The sequence below is a fragment of the Paramisgurnus dabryanus genome, chromosome 10, assembly GCF_030506205.2.
Source record: "Paramisgurnus dabryanus chromosome 10, PD_genome_1.1, whole genome shotgun sequence".
Lineage (NCBI taxonomy): Eukaryota > Metazoa > Chordata > Actinopteri > Cypriniformes > Cobitidae > Paramisgurnus > Paramisgurnus dabryanus.
The window spans coordinates 25327736-25348938 of NC_133346.1; the positions used below are offsets into that span (position 1 = coordinate 25327736).

The following is a 21203-nucleotide window of genomic DNA, read 5'->3' on the forward strand; positions in this document are numbered from 1 at the left end:
GTCCTGGCTAACTGCAGTGTTTTTTTAGCAGAATTTTGTCAGGGACATACTGTGCTAACTTTTATTTTGAAGTTTTATGGAAACAATAAGGATACTTCTTTTTAATCTATTTATAAACTCTTACAACTCCGCAATGTGTATTGCAAGGCCTGATAAGACACATGCTGGATTTTGTGAGTGAATTCCTGAAGCAGTTCAGCAACTACAAGCAACTACATTAATGTACACTGTTAAAAAGGTCTGTTTCTGGGGCAGTAACCTTTCCAAAAGTAGGGAAGAACCGGGGGCGAAAATAACGTGGGACGAAAGTAACAGCGATTTTTTTAGAGCCCTGATTACATTTGCATTCCAAACTTTGACAGCATCTTTAGCACACAACCCTTGACAAAAATGTTGCTATTTCATCACTGTTTTGAGCGTGTAGATCCCAAAAGCTTTTTTCAACCATGATAAGCGATATTTTTTTCCTATAATGCGTTGTTTCTCATTTCATGTGTTATAGTACTGATTAATCTACAGGTTATTTAGTGCTCTAACACATCCTGAAGTTGGCCTTCTCATAGTTTTTTAAATTAAATTTCAGGAGTTCCCGTTGGGACCAAAGTAACACATGTCCAGCTGCTAATACTGTTGCATTGTGTTAAAAATGTATATTATTCTATTTTGTTTTTATTTACATTTTTATAAAAAAAAAAAAATGTTGAAAAATGTTTTATTCTCAACAATTCAAGTTTGTATTGTCAGGTTGCTCTTGAAACTTTTGATAAAACAGAAATGTAAAATAAAAATGTAATTTCATTATTTACTTAAAACAGGTGTGACAAAAAAATCTATCTATCCTATCAGGGTCGAAAGTAACAATTCGCTACTTGTGTTCAAAGTGACATTATACTGAAACCATTTTACATTTGTTCAAAATTCCACCAGGTATGGATAGACCACACTTGAGTTTTTGCCACCACAAAATATATCTTTGTCTAAAACGTTATCTTTTAAAATTATGTTTCTCTGAAAAATTGTCCTTTCGCCCCTGCTCTCCCTACAACTTTTCTACAAGTTTTTATTAGTAGCTCAAAGGTACATATTGGTACAAAAGTATATACATATCTGTACCTAAATGGTACACATTGGGTTCTTTTTAAAGGGTGCTGCCCCAGTGACAGCTTAGGACCTTTTCCTGAACGAAAATTTATAATGTAACGTAAGATTAGTTTTTCCTGCCTGCTCATATTCTATGTAATTCATTGGGTGTCATTTCACAGAACATGCAGATAGAAAGCAAGATTTTATGTGGGTTTTGGGTCACGAGTTCCACCCAGTACATGCATCCCCACCCAAACATACTGTGCCTTTCCTTAGGGTGTCTGCCTCTGATACTAGAAGAGTTGAAGCATGAGTAGAGAATGTTGACTCCGTCAGGCTAGGCCAGTGAAGGGAAGTGGGCGGCCAGGGGGCCGGCTCCGACAGAGAGAGTCTTTGTGTAAGCATGGGTGGAGACCACACCCACTTCTTTTTTAAACCATACCCCCTTGCCCATGACATCATAGCCAATAGCTAAACAGAGCAAGAATTTTGACTTTGAGGGACTGAGAGAAGAGAGAGAGAGGCATTGTAGGAGAACAGACGGAAATAGTGTGGACAAGGACTATGGGGTGAGTGAGACATGCTGTTCACACGAGGAAGAAGGGGAAAGGAAAAGTGGTCAGGAAAAGCCCTGCATTGTGGTGTCCTGGGCAGGGTTTCACTTTGGCTTCTTACAGGTTTAAGTTGTTGGAGCAAGAGTTTTTAGTGATAACAGGACACTTGAGACGTGGTTGCCCCTACTGATTTGTTTCGATTTCTCTTTGTTTATAAAAAGGATCACTACATTTTGAGACAGAGGTCTAATTCACAAATCTGGAAGGCTATGAAAAAGGTAGGAAACTCACTATATTGTTTAGCTGCCGAGGCCTAAACAAAACTGCTTTATTTTCAGATGCATTGTATACAGTAGTTTAGTTTCAGATTTGGTTTCATAGGGAAAGAATGTTTCTCTTTCATAGGTTAGAAGACTTTAAGACATCAACTTGGTGATGTCCTAAAATTATTAATGAAAAATGAAACAAATACAGAAAATTACTAAATGTGGATAGCACAGATCAAAATAATTGTTTTTAAAAGACTTTGATTTGAAATGTTTAAGATCATATAAAAGTCATACTGTGGACAAATTGTAGCCCAGTGTAAAACTTGGTACCCATTGACTTCCATAGTAGGAATAATAAATACCATGGAAGTCATTGGGTACCATCAACTGTACATTTACCATCTTTTATTAAAATATTTTCTTTTGTGTTGTTCAACCGAAGAAACTCATAGAGGTTTAGAACAACATAAATATGAGTAAATTATGACAGAATTTTTATTTTTTGGTGAAACATCGCTTCAAGAAGTCTTCCAAATATCTAGAGGAGATTAGATTAAGATTAGATTAGAATCTGAGATGCAGAACACCTAAAGAGAAGTCTCCATTTGATCTTCTTAAAAGCGTGTCTTTGGTATAACCAATTGAGATAATATGACAATCTGGATGAAGATAAGATCTCATTTGTGATGTGTTTATATATCAGTGTTGTTTTGGTGAGTCTTAGGTCTGCAGTGTTAGAGTTAACTTATTTCATGAGTCTTACATCCATGTGGAGTAGTGTGATTGGTCTGTATGCCTGACCCATGAGCTAAAAAGGCTTTATCACTTTATTGAATGATAAAGACAAAATATCACATGATGGCATTTATTTGAAAGCATACTTTTCAGGCAAAATGATTTAACAAAAATAAGTTTTGTTTGTTTGTTTTAAATTATAATGCAATATAGTGTTCAGAATGATGAATAACTGTGAAACGTCAGTGGAATAGTTACATGTTATGTACTTACTTAACCTCATAAGACCCAAGCTTTGGTTTGGCTTCCATTTTAGATTTCTTCCAGTTTTTGGGGTTAGGAAGAACCAATAAATATTATAACCAAATATTTTCTTTGAACGTGAAGCAGTGTTGTCCATGTTTGTGTACAACAAGTTCCAGTTACACAGAATTAAGTATTATGGTGCAAACAACAAAAAATATGATGTCCACATGAGGTTAATCATGTAAAAGTAAAGCTGTCAACACTATAATACTGACAGGAATGACATTCATACCTTTTATAAAAGTGCCTCAAGTGTGCAAATACTGTTTTTAAAGAAAACAAATGTAGCAGACTGGCTTGGTTGTGTTAATTGCGTCTGTGCCGCTACAACCACTTCCAGATGCTATAAGGGCAACAACATGCTGAGTGTCACATAAATACAGACAACAAGGGTTTCGTTTCAAAGTCAGATAGGAATGTTAAGCAATATGTCCATAAATATATTAACATGCATTTTGTATACATATACATAGAACTTGTCTTCTTAAATTATGCATTTTTATGCGGGTTATACACATTTAAAAAAGGCACACACACACACATTATAACATGAGAAAGGGCTGTATCCTTCATCACTCGTATTAGGCAGACGGTGCCTGGAGGACAGCTGAGCTATGCGTGGAATGTTAGGGGGGTTCAGAACGTCCACGGAGAGACTACGTGTCTGTCTGTTACTTACTGAAAACCTACTGATGTCCCTTCTAACCTGCCATTAAGATGCTGAGAATGAAAGTAAAGTTTATGTAAATGGATTACTATGCATAAGAAAACAAAACTTATTAGAAGTTTTATTGCAAAGTCATTGCTTTTTCATACCTTATGATACTGTAACAGTCATTAATTATGTTTTGCTTAAATGTCAACTTTGCATATTGTGTTTTATAAAATTTCTAGAGGGAATACTAACATAAACGACTGCAAAAAAAAAACATTCTGAAACAGTTTAATTTCTTAATAAAGATAAAGATATTTGGTTTTCTGTCTATAATGGAAGATTCAACACAAGTTTAAAGTGCCCCTGTAGTTATCATGTTAACTTATAACATATATTTACTTAATCTATAGATCTTTAATAAGTTCACATGGGGGTAAGGGGATTCGTGTGGGCTAAATAAATTTTGTTTTGGCTCAACTCAAAATGTTAAACATTCTAAGATACTGAGGTATGAATTTACACATACCTCACTCTTTGTTTGGTAAACAGATCTGCCCTTGTCTGGTGTTCATGGCTTAAGGGAAGTTCACATGACTTCCTAATGTCATTATTTAGTGAAAGCTGTCTGAAATGAAGCTAGTGATCACACCCTGAGGGGACTGAAGAAAGAAGTCTTATAAACACATGCCACATTAGAAACACCATGTGACTCATGATACTTGCATCCAAAAATCTGAAATTCTTTGAAATTGTTCTGAAATTAGACTGGTATTAAACCAGACTTTTGCCTAAATTGTTGCTTTTTAGAGTATTTGAGAATTTTATCTATAACAGACTCCTATGGAGGCATCTGTTGATTAATGAGGATTTCATGAGGCTCCTCTGAGTTAAGAGCTTGACCAAACTGTTTTTTACCTTTACATACATCTCCACATTCTGTCTCTCAATAATGCCATCAAAACTTGTGTGCCCTAAGATGTTGTCTAAGGCGGCCATTCCCAAACTGTGGTCTGCGGACCACTAGTGGTCCTTTAGGGTAAGGCAGGTGGTCCGTGTAAAGGCGAAATAAGAATATGAATATTTTAAGAATATTTATATGTATAAATATTATTGATATAAGTATATTGATATAAATTTTTAATTAAATTGTCTAGTTATTGTGTGATTACTAAAATAGGCCAGTGGCGCTCGGTCGTGACATTCAAGTTCAGTGCCTTTCAAAGTTGATCAGTGTATGAATATGTGGCAGCCGTTTTGTGCAGTAAACTTTCTTTTAGCAAACCTGTTGTACTGATGTGATGACCAGTTATAGTTTTAGTGCTAGTAAGCCTATTTAAAGGTGCAGATTAATTCAGGACTTTGTGTAGACATATTTTATAATGAGTATTATGAGGTGGTCCGCGAAAATTCTAAATTACAAATAGTGGTCCACACATGCAAAAAGTTTGAAAACCCCTGGTCTAAGGAGCATTCGATTTCAATGAGGGTAACAATCAATAAAGCAATGAGCCATTAAAAACATTGCAACATTGATTTGATCACAGCTAACAACGTGGTTCCAAGCATAAATGACAACATAAAATGAAAGCAGAGTTTAAAAGCACCTTAACTGTGGTAAAATAATGGTCTTGTCCAGTCAGATTATATACGTTCAAGTGGAAGCACAACAAATGTTTTGCTAAAAACAACTTCACCTTATTCCACAACATTTTAGTTGATCATTAAGATGTTAGTAAAATGTGAATTTGACTCTGATTTTTTAATAAATACTTTTTTCATTGAACAATTATTTTGTTAGTTTGCTCTGGATTACCTTAAATAGTACATGTTTCAGTTGGAAACAGTGGTTCAAAGAGTTCCTTATTTCTAGGCAGTGCAGTTAAAATAACATCTATGTGATGCAGTCAACTCTAGTTTATTATGATTTTCCATTTATGGCATGTTAAACTCCTGCTTGCTTTTTTAGGCCTTTCAGGAACTCCAACAGCCATGCACCATCACCTTTGAAACATAATTCCTGTAATGTCCCAGAATATACTGCAACATACACTTTTAAAAATAAAGGTGCTTAAAAGGTTTTTCACAGAGATGATATTTTTGCTTCCCCAAAGAATTATTATTCTTCTTAAAGGAACAATTGCTTTTGTAAACTTTTTATAATCTAAATAACCTTTTTACTACAAAGAAAGGTTTTTTTAAACAGAAAGTTTCTTCAGATGCTAAAGGTTCTTTATGGAACCATGCAGCCAATAATGGTTCCTTTCTGGGTCATCATAAAGCTTTTATTTTTAAGAGTGTACAGATATTGCCCTCAAAATAAAGTGTGTCTGTGTAGAACAGCAGCCATATCACCCTGTAGCCCAAGACAGCTTGCCCACTGAAGCTAAGCAGGGCTGAGCCTGGTTAGTACTTGGATGGGAGATCACCTGGGAAAACCAGGTTGCTGCTGGTAGAGGTGTTAGTGAGACCAGCAGGGGGTGCTCACCCTGTGGTCTGTGTGGGTCCTAATGCCCCAGTATAGTGACGGGGACACTATACTGTCAAAAAAAGCACCGTCCTTTGGATGAGACGTTAAAACCGAGGTCCTGACTCTCTGTGGTCATTAAAAATCCCAGGATGTCCTTCGAAAAAGAGTAGGGGTGTGCCCCGGCATCCTGGCCAAACTTGCCCATTGGCCTACTAATCATCCTTCATACTAATTGGCTATATCACTCGGTCTCCTCTCCACTAATAAGCTGGTGTGTGGTGGGCGTTCTGGCGCAATATGGCTGCCGTCGCATCATCCAGGTGGATGCTGCACATTGGTGGTGGTTGAGGAGATTCCCCCATTCACATGTAAAGCGCTTTGAGCACTGGAAAAGCGCTATATAAATGTAACTAATTATTAATTATTATTATTATTATTATTAGAACTGATACAGTAAATTATTATTTCAGTAAATTACTGGAATGCATTACCCACTTACACAATTACACACATTAGACATTTAGATATGGGACATATAGGAAACTAGGCCACTTAAACACCTTTCTCGTCTGGTTTTCCTTTATTCAATTCTTCCATTTAACCTGCTGTGTAAAAGGTGTTTTGTATGCTAAATATTAAGTATTTAATCTAATTATATTTTTACAATTTTGTATTACTTAATTCGTCACTAGCATATAATTAAAATATAAATAATATTTAGTATAGGTGACCATTCTATGTATTCTTTCTTTTACTTATATGCAACTCCTTTGGTGAGTAGAGCAAGAAAAGAGGCCTTAAATTATTGACATTTAGGATCAGATAACCAAGGTCAGAGTTCAACAAGCCCATTCTCTTCCACAGTCTATATTCATGATGGTCGCATCAAATGTTTTCATTGGAAAGCTGCTTTGGTCTTTGGTTCACACATTGCATTCAAAGAAGACATGCTGGATGCAATATATGGGATTTATAAGAGTAAATGCATAATGTCAACTAACATAACCTTTGTTTTTTCCCTCAGAGGTCCCCTGTACTCCCAGAGGATGACAGTGAGCTGAAAAGAGAAAGAAACCTGAAGACTGTAAGCTTTTTCGATTCTGTTAGTGTGAAATCTGGGGAGAGCGGAATGGAGCTCGACACGCAGGCTGAAATCCAGCAAAGCTACATGAACAGTGGCCCAAACAAAGTGAGACACAAGGGGGATGGACTGGACACTGATGTTGCCCAGGAAATCCTCTATCTAGATCAGGTGCTTGAGGCAAACTGTTGCGAACCTGGAGCTGACATAAATTCAAATGGGACATGTTCCTCTGAGTTTCAGGCAATCAAAGTTGATGGAACCGGATCATCTGTTCATACTTGTGACACATCCCCATTATACAATCATGAAGTTATTTTAGAAGGGAAAAAACAGGCCACTTTTGTTGACAATGAAAACAACAAACACAATGGTCATGCAGCAATGATGGAAAACTGTACGAGGTCACCTGAGTCACCCAGGACGGCAATCAAAAAAGAGGCACGTTTCGAACTCCGACCATTTCATGAAGAAAAGAAACCATCAAAACTATTTGACACTCCAACAGAGAAAGAAGTTCGGGTGAAGAAGGTCAGACCCTCAGAGGAAATTGCAGAGCTAGAGAAGGAAAGGTTGGAACTTATCCGGGGCCAGGCAGTAAAGAAAAATCCCGGAATCGCTGCAAAATGGTGGAACCCACCTCAGGAAAAGACACTGGAGGAGGAGCTAGAGCCAGAGCAACTGGAGTCGCTTCGAAAGTATGAGGAGAGAAAGCAGAGGAGACCAGAAACCAATCGCATTGTGCAAACGGCTCCCAAACAAACAACCACTTTTATACAACCTGAAATAGGAAATAAGGAGGATGTTGTCACGGAAGAGATTGACTTTTCTGCAGCACGCAAACAATTTTTGCAGATGGAACATGTCAGGCAGCCTGTGACCTCCAAGAGAAATGTAGCACCTCAGCTTTACTCTGCCAAACCTTTCTTTAAGACTCCTGAGGTTACTCATGTGGAGAGGCTGTGCAGGTCTGTCAGTCAAGAGGGAATCCCATCATATAATGAAAGTCTTGTCACTACAGGGAAAGCAGAAAAGATTTACTGCTGCTCTGGAGAATCCCACATGCCATCCGAGAAAAAATTAACCACCAATGAATTGCATGAAGATGATTTCACTTGTGCCCATGCAGTAATGACTATTGTGAAGGACGAGGACTCTGATCTGTGTCAGCGCTCTTTGAACAGCTCCTACCATATGGAGGAAATTGATTCTGGGTTAGATGACTTGTCCCTAAGATCTCAGGACACCACTGTACTGGAGACGCTGTCTAATGACTTCAGCATGGACAACATAAGTGATAGCGGTGCGTCAAATGAGACAATGAGTGCCTATTTGGAAAACTCTCTTGGGGACTACTCTTTTCCCTCAACTCCAGTGGTTAACATTCCGATCAATGGGAAGCATGACAGTAGAATCAAATCTCCAGGTGAGCTGAGTGGGTCTTATCAGGAAGATGCTTTGACAGAGGAAGAGCTAGAATACCATGCTGGGATCCTCGTCCAGAATGCTATCCAGCAAGCCATCGCCAAGCAGAATGACAAGTGGGAGCCACTTCAATCCACACAACAGTCGTCTCCCATCCCAGGGAAAGTGGAAAATGTCCCATTTCAACCCCAGCAACTAGAGGAGAAATCTGCTGTCACACCACCCAAAGTCTCCTCCATAAAGGAGGAAACCATTACTCCTGAAATTACCATAGTTCAAGCCACTCCAGTTATCCCGGTGAACACGTACAAGTCTCCCAGTCCATCTCCGCCACAGAGCGAGCAACCTGAATTCAGCTATTTCAGTAAATACTCTGAGGCAGCGGAGCTCAGGAGCACCGCAACTGTTACACGCACTCAGGAAGTGGAAGTGACCTCGGGACCATTTAGGCTGCGCTCCCGCAAAAAAGGAACCCTATCTATGATTGAAGAGGAGATTCGGGCGGCCCAGGAACGTGAGGAAGAATTAAAAAGACAGCGGCAGGTGCAAGCCTTTCACCCACCCTGCTCACAGAAACAGAAGAACGGCAACCAGCCAAGCAAGCTCGTCCTTACTGGAAAGACAGCCCCAGGTATGCTGATTTTTTTTAATCATTGTGCTTTAATGACAACACATTAACCATTTTCATAAGAACCGTTTTCATACCAAAAGTGAACCATTCACTTTCATTTAAATATTTGGGTCTTTCTTCCCCATTCCACAATTCATATATTTATAAAGACGACATTGCTCTGCTTGGAGATTAAATATTTGTAAGATGAATATGATGCAAAAGTACAGAGTGAATGTATAAAAACTGATGAACTGTGTCCTGATACAGTGACAACACATAAATTCGGACTTATGTCAGGACAAAGGTTGTTGTGCTTTGTTGGTAAAGCATGTGCTGAAACATAAGCAAATGTTGACACTTTTGTGTGTTTTGATCACATTAGATAGAAGAATTAAAATTCAAATGTGTTTTTCCGTTGATTTGGTAAATTGTGTATGTCAAAACAGGTGAAAACTGAAATGTGACATTTTGTACTTTTGTCTCATATTCACCTTTGAATGTATGGACATTTTGCAAGTTCACATTAATATGTTATAAAATATGAAATAAAGCATATTAAGCATTTTTCTGATTGGAGGGCTCTGAGCTCGGAATATTAGACCGAGCCTAAAGTACTCCCTCCTCTTTAACTGGGAGAGATATACCAGCAGAGAGTGAGGCGATGAGGTGGGGGAGGAATGCTGCAAAAACTGTCCAAGGACACAGGTGAGGGACCTCTTTGCGCTGATTAGTTGGATTACATAACCATGCTCCTCCCGAACTTAGTTAAATAAACTTAAATTCTTTACTACATATCAAACAAAGCATTTTGCCTTTATATAAAACCTTGTATACATTACTGTACAATTTGTTATGATTCTTTCTAGTAGCACTGTTTCCTTATAGCTCCGGGTTCCCTACATTCACTCTTTACTCAACAAATATGAGGCATCCATGTTTGTTGGATGCTTTTCAAAAATTCTTACAGAAGAAAATCACAGACAAATATTTTTTCCAAAACAAGCCTTTAGTTAAGACAAGTGTGTATCCCTTACAAACATTAACCATGGTTTTACAACAGTTAAAACAAGCAAAACATGATTATTGTAGGAAACCATCGTTTTGCCAATGGTAAACAATACAATACTGGTTTGACATTCATAAGCTGTTTATTGTCAGTCATATAATCCTGGGGTGTTGTCTTTATAGAGCTTCTGCAGTTTTAGATTCTTAGCACACAGTGTCCCACAGGGCTGAACCAGCTGACCAAATCACTTTTGCAAGCTTTGGTTTTCAAAAGGATTTTAAGGAAACTCTTGCACAGTGACTGGGGAGTTTGTATTGTCAATATTTACAGCCATTCAGAAGTAGGATAAGATTACTTGACTGACATTGTGCTCATGGTCTAAGGCATATGCATAAAGGAACACACCCACATTTTGGGAATTTAGCTTATTCACAGTATACCCCAGAGTTAGATAAGTCAAAGAGTATAGAAGTACAAGATGGGAAACTCTCATTCATTTTTGGCAACAGTCACTAGGTGGCGCTTCAGTAGCGCGGCCGTCATTTTGGAATGAAAATTCTCACAGCCAATTCATTCTCAATTCATTCTCAGCGAATCTCACAGCCAAATCAGAAGCGCAATAGTAAGTTTCTTAAATTAAAATTTTGTTCACTTGCTACACCTACAGGAAATGCTGTATTGTCTTGTATGTATGTGTTGATTTGTTGTTGTTATCAGTTGTGGAATCCAATCATTAAATAGATACACATTTGAGGTATTTTTTCTTGCTTTATTATGTAATTCTATTTTATGCTACTTTACACATTTACTACTATTATTAGTTACCAACTCCACTAGGTATGAAATATATTTTGTACATATTAATCCCCTGGATCCCGCTACAAACATTATAATCTTATAGAACATGATGCATTGTTCTGTCTGTTATTTGGGACAGTGCCTGTTTTTTTTTTACTTAATCCATTTCGAGCAATTCAGATGTATATGTGTGTATATGTGTATGTATATGGAGCCAAAATATTATGTGTGGATAAGTTTATGTCAGTATGTATGTATGTAAAATTAGCCTATATAAAAGTAGAAGACTTGTCTAAATATCTGAAAACAAGCTGTAAAATGGGATTAATGATCACTGGTCTGATTGTATGTTATTCTGTGTAATCATCATTCAGTTTGAATTTGATCTTTTAATGTACAAAGTAGCTGATATTGCCATTACTTCTAGTTGACTACCGATTCGCTATCATTCCAAAATGGCGGATTCTTGGGGCTGCTGCTGGGAGCTGGTGTTGCAATGGAACGTTCTATTGAGTTTCCTCTCTTGTACTTATATACTCTTTGGATAAGTCCATAGATACCTTTCTTATCTCCGTGCGTGCTGTAACTCTGTCTGACGCAGCCCCCACTAGCTTAGCTTAGCACAAAGACTGGAAGTGAATGGCTCCAGCTAGCAAACTGATCCCAATAAGTGACAAAATAACACAAACATTTTCCTATTTATGTGTTGTGATTTGTATAGTCACACCGTGTACAAATAACAAGGTCATAAGAGATACAGTCATCTTTTAACAGTACACATACTGGGAACTATATTTTCAGAAGGCGAAGCACTGCTACTTGGGCGGAGTGATTTTCACAACTCTGACTGAACTCTCTGCTCCTCCCCAGGGGGCTTCTTGGGTGCTGCGACCAAATCACTCCGCCAGTAGCAGTGCTTCGCCTTCTGAGAATATAGTTACAATACAATACAATACAATACAATACAATACCCAGTATGTATACTGTTAAAAGATGGCTGTGTCTCTTATGACCTTATGACCTTGTTATTTGTACACGGTGTGACAATACAAATCACAACACATAAACAGGAAAATGTTCGTGTTGGGAGCAGTTTGCTAGCTGGACCCATTCACTTCCAGTCTTTGTGCTAAGCTAAGCTAGTGGGGGCAGCGTCAGATAGAGTTTCTGTACAGCACGCACAGAGATGTGAAAGGTGTATCGACTTATCTAACTCTGGGGGATACTGTGAATAAGCTAAATTCTCAAAATGTGGGCGTGTTCCTTTAAGTGGTTAAATAATAATACAGGCAGCATAGATGGAAAAGCATCTCATGGTGTTAAAATTATGCTAAGAGTATGTTTTTGCAAATTATAAGCAACGTAACTTATAGTTACTATGTTAATGTTGTATGTTTTTTTTATTTAGTATCATTCTAGTAGTGAAAACAAACAATAAAGAAGTGAGTTTTAAACTGAGAAATAAAACAGCTTAAAATCTCATCATTGAAACATGGGGGTGGTGGTAATTTTACAGTATGACATTCTAGTATGACATATTCTTGTCATTTTTAAATTGCTAAGGTTTCCAAAAATGTGGAAGAGGTATTGGACATATAAATAGCCATCAGTGTAGACTGCTAGTATTGTTTATCATGTTACTCCTGTAGATGGGATGCACAACAGCACAGTTTTAATGTCAGCATAACCACTGTAAAAAAATGCAGCATGAAGTTAAAAAAAGTTTGTTTTGAAAGTTAATTCAACCTAATATTTTAATTTTGGCTTGTATTAAGTTGACATACAGCTTTTACAATCAAGTTGAAATTGTTTAAATGTTTTAACTTAAAGTAATCAAAAAATATATGCTGATTTGAAAAAAAAATGCTGCATATCAGTTTTGGAAAGTTCATGTTTGCCCTCTATTGGTGTTAAGGGGAATTGCAGGATGTCATATTTAAGTCCTGCCCAAAACATGCACCAAAAAGGGGACGAGTCCTGGTTATGTTGCTTTGGTAGTGTGTTGTCTTATCACCATGTTGAAAAGATGCTGTTTAACTCCCTCCGATTTACTCCTTTGTTCTGCCTTCCTAAAACTTATAATCTAGGAAAACAGCAGCTGCAAGCCTAATAAGAGTCAGAAAATATATACAGTATACAAGTTTGATTTGTTTCATATTTGTTGTCGCTAAATAATTCCCAATAGAGGATTTCATACTTCTTTCTATTGATTAATTTATTGTTAAATGACTATGTTTGTCCATACTTCAGACTGTAACTTGGTACAGTACACATGGTACTTTAACCCATAGATATGTATGCTTTAACCTACCACCTGCCATTGTTTTAAATATTTGGACTTTATCTTCAAAGGCTATGATGATTTGTTGAGTGTAAAAGAAAGACCCAGTGATTTAAAAGGAATCGAATACTTGTTTGCAAGCTGGCATTTATTTGAAAACTGCTGATACTTGTCTGTCTTAAAATAACTGCTTTATATTTTGTTTAGGTAAAATCGAGAAGATACGTGCAGTGCCTCCAGCATCACCATGCTCATCAGATGGAGCACTGCCTTCACCATTGTCTGATCTGGGCAGTGATGATTCTGGTGGACAGAGACCCAAGAATTTCATGCAGACCCTAATGGAGGACTATGAGACGCACAAAGTGAAACGCAGAGAGAAAACTGAAGACAGCAGTGTGAGTTTCTTACATGAATATAATGAATACTAGAGTTCTTGTTAGTTACACTTTCACATAGACAACTGTTTCAGATATTCATTAGTCTACCATCTATAATTATATATATATATATATATATATATATATATATATATATATATATATATATATATATATATATATATATATATATATATATATATATATATATATATATATATACTGCCCTACAAAGGCAAAAGGCAGTAACTTTGTTTTTGGTCGAAAATTAGTTATTGATATTTTTGGGACATTCCAGTACTCCTTTTTCATGAGGATAAGTATCTTGAATCAATTTTGTTGTTTTTTCAAGAAAATTAAAATCAAAAGGGAAAATAACTGATTACTAAAATCACTAAAAAGTCTAATCTTTAAAGTCATTTTTCTCAGTTCTACACTCTAGCGAGTTAAGGTATTTTGCCTTTGTAGGGCAGTATATATATAATGAATAAAGAATGGACCCCACCAAAGATTCACGTTTAGGAATAAAGGAGGACAGTGGTTCATGTCAACCACAATCTTTCTGTTTCACTTTCAGATGTCAACAACACACTTCTTCTAATCACTATTATTTGGAGAACAAGCAATAGGGGGAAAGTCATTTTGCAGCAGTTGTTGAAATCATCGTGTTAGCTACTGTATGCTAGAAAGCAGAATTGATGCCAATTAATGGCAAATATGATTTTAAATACAAAATAAAATAGCCTTATGAGCTGAGGTATTTATAGGGGAGATCATCTCTTTTCATAAACAGTTCTCTACACAATAGCCAGTCTTTCACATAAACTAATTCTTCCTCTCTCCCTCTGGTCAGTACATCCGAACAGTTACATCTGAGGTATTTGTACAATGCTTGCTTTGAAGTTCATTGTACCCTCATTTGTGTTACTGCATGTTTTGTTGCATTGGGATGTAGAGGTGCCAAATATTTTGACATGTGAAAAGTGTTTCCAAACCTTTCGAAATCATGTATCATGCATACATTCTGTATATGGATCCAGACATTAAAGTGTTCAAAGTATTTGCACCTTATACTTTTGACTTTATCAGAACAGTGTGAAATATTAATATTCACTCTATGTCAATGGAACTATGAACTTAGAATGTCCAATGTCCGTGTTTCTTTCTTTTATATGACAATTCACTTAAGTCATAATATTTTAACTTTAAATTAAAGTCTTTAATATCAAATTGTCACGTTCTTCCTGTGTCAGCGAGGGTTTACTCTGTGGTCTTCCGGTTTCCTTCCACAGGCCAAAAATGTGCAAGTTAAGTGAATTGGAAATACCAAATTGCCCCGCCCCAAACTGGTGTATGGTTAACTTGTGTGGATCAACTTGTGTATGGATTAACCGGTTCTCGCCATGAATATAGCCATAGATGCTGGAATGGTGTGAAAAAAGAAAGAAAAAAAAGAAAGAAGAATATCAAATTGTCACAATATAAAAAAAGTTATTTGGGTATTTTTGAATTGGACATTTAGGTTCATTGCAATAAGACATAATGGCCTGTGTGACACTTTTTTTTTTAAATATTTTCAAACAGCATGACTTTTAAGTTTCATGTTTATTATTTCTACACTTCAATCTGTGTTGTGTGTTGTGAAGTTTATATCTAAAACTGCCCATGCAAGCTTACAGGGTGAAGTAAATGGGCGATTTGGTGCATGTTTGGATGAGTATTTTTTTCGAACTTTCTTAAAGTAAAAATATTTAAACAAGGGCCATAAGTCAGAGTAGATGCTATAATTAATTTTACTGAAGTGAAAACAAGCCTGTGATGGATAGATGTGTGGTTTGGCTTCTTTTAGAAGCCCTCATTCTTTGCTTTCTTCAGTATTGTTTTATTTATCTTACATAGAATTTCTTTTAAATACTTAAAGGATTAGTTCACCTCAAAATTAAAACTTGCCAATATTTTACTCACACTGAAGCGATCCTACGTGTATGTGACTTTTTTCTTTCAGCAAAACACAGACAGAGTTATATATCATTTTCAGCTTTATAATGGTATTGGATAGTGCCCCATTTATTAAATGTCTTCTAAGGTGAGCAAATGGGTTTTTGTAACGTTGGGTCCAAGGTCATGTGCATTCAGGCCAACCAAGTCTCTTGTAAACAAGCGTCCATCCATAGTTTATAAAGTATAAATTATATTTAAAAAATAAATGTTTTCTTACAAAAACCCATTGCTTTACCTCAGAAGACATTTAATAGACTTATGGATTAGTTTTTGATGGTGCTTTAAAATTGTGGCACTATTCAATGCTATTATGAAGATATTATTTAATATAACCCAGGTGAAAAATAATATACAACTAGAAAAGTCATGTACTTAACTGTACATGACTTTTCTAGTTGTATATTATTTTTCACCTGGGTTATATTAAATAATATCTTCATAATAGCATTGAATAGTGGTGAGTAAAAAAAATGAGCTACTACATTTCATTTTGGAGTGAACTATTCCTTTAAAAGTCCTGAGCTCCTTGTAAAAATACAGATACAATGTAATCTGCACATAGCCTATATGGATTACATGAACAAGAACATTAAGAATTAAATGTCTAAGGTGTTGTCCCAAAATGCTTTTATTGGTTCATAAATTCTTTTCATTTTTAAATTCTATGAAATATAGATTTAAAATAAATACCTTTAATAGCTTGATTCTACAACCAACACCAGCTGTCCTTTGAACAGATTTTATGTTCATCCCTTACAGTATCATTTCAAATTAAATATGGCATCTACTCCAAGCCACATAGAGATGTTTGAGCACTTGTGATATGTATATACTAGAAAAAAATCCCAGAATTCAGAAAAAAATGTGTTCTCTGTAAAGCACAAAAACAAGAAAATGGTTTTGTCAAATATTTGGTAATATCTTTATAGTTTCTTTATAAAATTCATGAACTCAATAGTCAGTGGGGTTAAAAACAGCAATAAAGTTAAAAGCAGACATTGACAGGTATATTTATTTTGTCCTCAGGTCTTGGAGGCCACGCGTGTTACTCGCAGAAAAAGTAACATGGCTCTCCGATGGGAAGCTGGCATCTATACCAACCAGGAAGAAGTTGAAGGGGAGGAAGAGTAAACTAAACTTTACTTTCCTGCTGATGAAACCAGAGGGGAAATGTGAAACAGGATTAACAGAAGTATTAATTGGGAATTTAACACCCAACAGCAATTCACACAGCTCTGAAGCTTTGCTTAACCAAGATTGTTCATTTTGGGAGATCATGTTGGGACATATTTTCTTTTGAGGGCCCTAAGCAAAGACATTGTTGACCAAAGATACTGTAATGCATCACGTGTCTACTATCCAAATATTTCTTTTTGACATTGAATTTGAATTGACATGTAAGATAAGTTATTCAATTTGGAGGTCATTGTGCATTTAGGAGTCAGGTTCACAGACCTGAAAATATGTTATTGTGTGGCTATGGATAAAAAATGGGAAATAGTTTAGTCACCTTTACAACCAGGAATACAATGTGATTTTATCTGATTTCAAGCTAGATCTCAGGACATTTACATGAAATTATTCATATTTCAACTCTAAGTGGAGATTGGTGCCATTAATCTGAAGTCAGAAGTCGCCTAGTCAGATAATAGTGTTGTCCATAAACCTTTTAGAGGAAAGCTGAACTATGCCTGAAGCCTATTTAAGGAAGTCGTGTCACTGCGCCGCCATGTTTGCAACGCCTATAGGGTTTGCTAAAGTGAGCAACCACATTAATAGCAATAGCAGTGACGCATCTTGTTAATACTAAATATCTTTGCCTATGATGATGAGATGGTTAGTTACAGATATATTTTCATACTCGAATTGGGCTCTGTGTTATTCGTGTTAGTGAAGTCATTTCCAGAAACCATTATAAATTGATACCTTTAAACTGGTACCTTCTGGCGCAGTTTTCATTTGTGCAGTGGGGTTAGGGTATTAGGGTGGTTTCTGAATATGCCTTCCATAATAAACTTTGCATGAATCTTAACATTTCATAATTTGGAAAAAAAGCCCCCATTTATATGAACACAATAAAGTAGGGCACAAACATATAACTTTGAAAGTGTACGTTTTTTGGTAAAGATTGTGTGACGTTTGTAAGAGCAGATATCAGTACTAAAATAAATCGAACCAGGACAGCATTGTGGACCAGAATGGTATTGTTGTTTAGGGTTGTCCTGTTTGGCTGAAAGTATAGCATCCTATGCAGTGTTGAACATTTGAATGACATTTAATGATTGGTAAATAATTTGGAGATTGTTTTAGTTTTACAGGATGACTTATTTTGTGTGTGTATAATGTACTTGTGCTTGAATTTGATAATAAAGCCACAGTCATGGGGCATGAGAGAAAACACGAATATGAAAAAGAAAATGAAAAAATGAACAGTCAATAAGTATTTCACCTTAATTTATAAAGATAAGAACATTAGCATTTCCTTAACTATTACAAGCAGGACTGTATAGCTGTTTTTACTTTTCTTACATTCACTTCATTTATATGGACACACACATCTTTGACAAGTGGGAGGAGTGTAGTATTATTATTATGATTTTGGTTTTGATTTGTTCCTTCTTTGTCCTTATTTGTTTTTGTGTGTCACAAAAGAATATGCTCAGTAGAATATGCATCTATAGAGGACGCTCACTTTAGAGATGGTCATGTCAAAATAACAATCACGAAGGAGAGATATTTCAACAATATGACTTCTGTTTTTGACTTTTGCCCTCAGCGTGATGCATTTACATTTAGTACCACAACACAATCCCTAGAGCATCTTTTGACAAATGTGGCTTTGTTTTTTGTACCGTACACATATAATATATACATTATGTATATCACACTAAAGTATTTACTGGACTGCTCTATTTTTGGCATATATGTTAAGTATTTGTAGTCTTTGGGTTAGAGTGCATATAATAGTGCTTAACTCTCTCGAAATTATTCTTGATTGCAGGCAAAAAGACTAGAAACTATAAAAGTTGCATTATTCTAACACGTGGGTGACATGTAAAGTTACACCTACAGAATTAATATTTCTTTATTTAATAGGTCTGTGAATGCTGACTTTCTGAGGTGTTTGTTTATTTTCATGCGTGAGAGGATATTGGATTTATATCTGGATATTTTGATATAAGACTGTAGTTAGTGAGCAAATAATTTGAATTTTATAAGGGGGAAATATTTTTATTTGAGCGGTGTTCCTATACATGGAAAATAGTTATGGAAAACGACAGACGTTTAGTAATATTACTGCACATCTATCCATATTTTATTTACAGTATTGTGTGCATTTGAGAGCCAAGTATCCCATACTATATGCATTTTAGATATATTAGTGAAGAATACATTTGGTTTGATGGGCTGCAGGGAATGTTACAAGCACAGAGTATTTAAAATAGTGACCACGATGTTGACAGGTTTTGCATTGTGAACACTGCAGCATTCACTTTAAATGCATAGTCAGCGTTAGTTTTCAGGAATATGCTGTGCTTTTGTACTATAATGTCTAAAAGTTAGAATTTTTACATCATAAAGTTAAATTATTAAACGCAAGACAGCGTTCACATCTGTAAAACAACAGGAAAATCTCTTTCAGTATTTTGAATACTAGAGGAAAGAAGCATTAGACATGGGTACATGTTGCAGTTGTTATGTGTGAAAACATGATGGCATCTTTATGGACATTTAGGAACAGCAGATTTAGCAATAAACCTAGATTTAAATGCTTTGAATAGTGTTGACTATTAGCAGTCAAGCTTTTGTCTGGTCCATGACCCGTGTGCATGCAGCTGATAAAACTGTGGATCTGCTGCAATAGGTCTGACATTGTGATGGAAGACAGTTTAAAATACTTTTATTGAAATTATAAAAGTACAGCTTAAACATGGTCTATTATACCAAAAAATATCTGCTTTTGTTCTGCTTTTGTTTTTATTTCTTTAATTGTTTTAAAAGCAGTCATGTTTAATGGGTTTGGATCTATTGATTGATAATCATACTTTCAAATGCGCCTCTGTTGTCATGGTAACCACTTACTGTACATTAATTTTCTGCTTATACTGTTTTATAGTTCTTGTAAGTCTTGCAATTACACACATATATGATTATTTTCTCATTAAAAGAATATTTAAAACCTGTATTTCTTTCTTGACTCTGGTTCTTATAACAAGCTATATTTCCACTGTGTGTTTCTGTTGCTCCTGACTCTTAATTTTGTGTATTGCAAATTGCATTACAACAAGCAGCATGCCTACATGGTGACCAGGGGTGGCAGCTCCTCACACAAACAAGACGGCTCTGGTTTTATGGCACAAATTTAACAGTGTGTGCTATATGATTCAAGTTCATTGCAACAATCTGATGACAGAATGAATGTAGACAAAAAACTGTGGCTGCATGCATAAGAGACAGTGACAGGGGGCGCTGTGTCCGGCAGCGGAGACGAGACAGTGACAGGGGGCGCTGCGTCCGGCAGCGGAGACGAGACAGAGGGCGCTGCGTCGGGCAGCGGAGACGAGACAGTGACAAGGGGCGCTGCGTCCGGCAGCGGAGACGAGACAGTGACAGGGGCGCTGGTCCGGCAGCGGAGACGAGACAGTGACAGGGGGCGCTGCGTCCGGCAGCGGTGGCTGCGCAGACGGCAGGGACTGCAGCGGTGGCTGCGCAGACTGCAGGGACTGCAGCGGTGGCTGCGCAGACGGCAGGGACTGCAGCGGTGGCTGCGCAGACGGCAGGGGTGGCAAGACAGGGGAGGCTGCGGCTAGCTGGAGAGCCGAGACAGGGGGTTCTGTGGCTAGCAGTTACGCCGATGCTCCCTTTCTCCGCTTCTTCCTCCGTTGCCGTGGAGCCGAGAGAGAGGCAGTAGAGATGGGCACTGGGGAGGAAGCGACAGGCTCCGTGGAGGATCCTTCGGATGTCGACTCCCACGAACTCCTCCTCTCGCGTTTCCTTTGGAGGTCGACAGGCTGGGTAGAGCTCTTGGAAGCAGAGGTGGTGAGAGCATGCAAGACAATTAGCAGACTCTTCAGCCTACTAAGAAGAATGGTGTGATTAACAGAATCAAAAGCCTGTGAAAACTGCTGCACAGTAATGTTTTTGATCATTGGCAAGTATAATATCATTTAGAACTTTAAGAGTAGCTGAGGTGCACCCATGGCTAGCCCGGAAGCCGGACTGCATATCAGAAAAACTACGATGAGATTCTAAATGAGTGATGATCTGTGAATTGACAAGGCGTTCAAAGACCTTTGAGAGACAAGACAAAATGGAAAAAGGTCTGTAACAATTTCGAGTCGAGCATTTGCATATCGTTAACATGTACTAACACACACTAACACACCAAAGAAATGTGGAATCGTGAATCAGACCATAGGTGCTCTTTAAAAGAACTTGGTTTTGCAAGTCAATTAAACCTATTAACTTATCCAATTTAACATATTTAACTTTCTTGACTAGAGATGAGTTGTTATATATTATACAAAAGTTTAAATATCTTAACTAAT

The 21203-nt window shown here is 36.9% G+C and overlaps 1 protein-coding gene across 7 annotated transcripts in view; it reads left to right on the forward strand.

Moving 5' to 3' along the window:
• Positions 1–19838, forward strand: part of palm2akap2 (PALM2 and AKAP2 fusion) — a 162388-nt gene extending 142550 nt beyond the window's left edge. For 4 of the 7 annotated variants that reach the window (XM_065240587.2, XM_065240590.2, XM_065240589.2 and 1 more), the window contains 4 exons: positions 7094–9206; positions 13481–13671; positions 14507–14530; positions 16681–19838. In XM_065240587.2, coding sequence (XP_065096659.1) covers positions 7094–9206; positions 13481–13671; positions 14507–14530; positions 16681–16785 — 2433 coding nt within the window. In that variant the 3' untranslated portion in view covers positions 16786–19838. Of the gene's footprint in view, positions 1–1559; positions 1761–1858; positions 1916–7093; positions 9207–13480; positions 13672–14506; positions 14531–16680 lie in introns of those variants that run through there. The other 3 variants (XM_065240591.1, XM_065240592.1, XM_065240588.2) reach the window with 3 other exon arrangements.
• The last annotated feature ends 1365 nt before the right edge of the window (positions 19839–21203 follow it).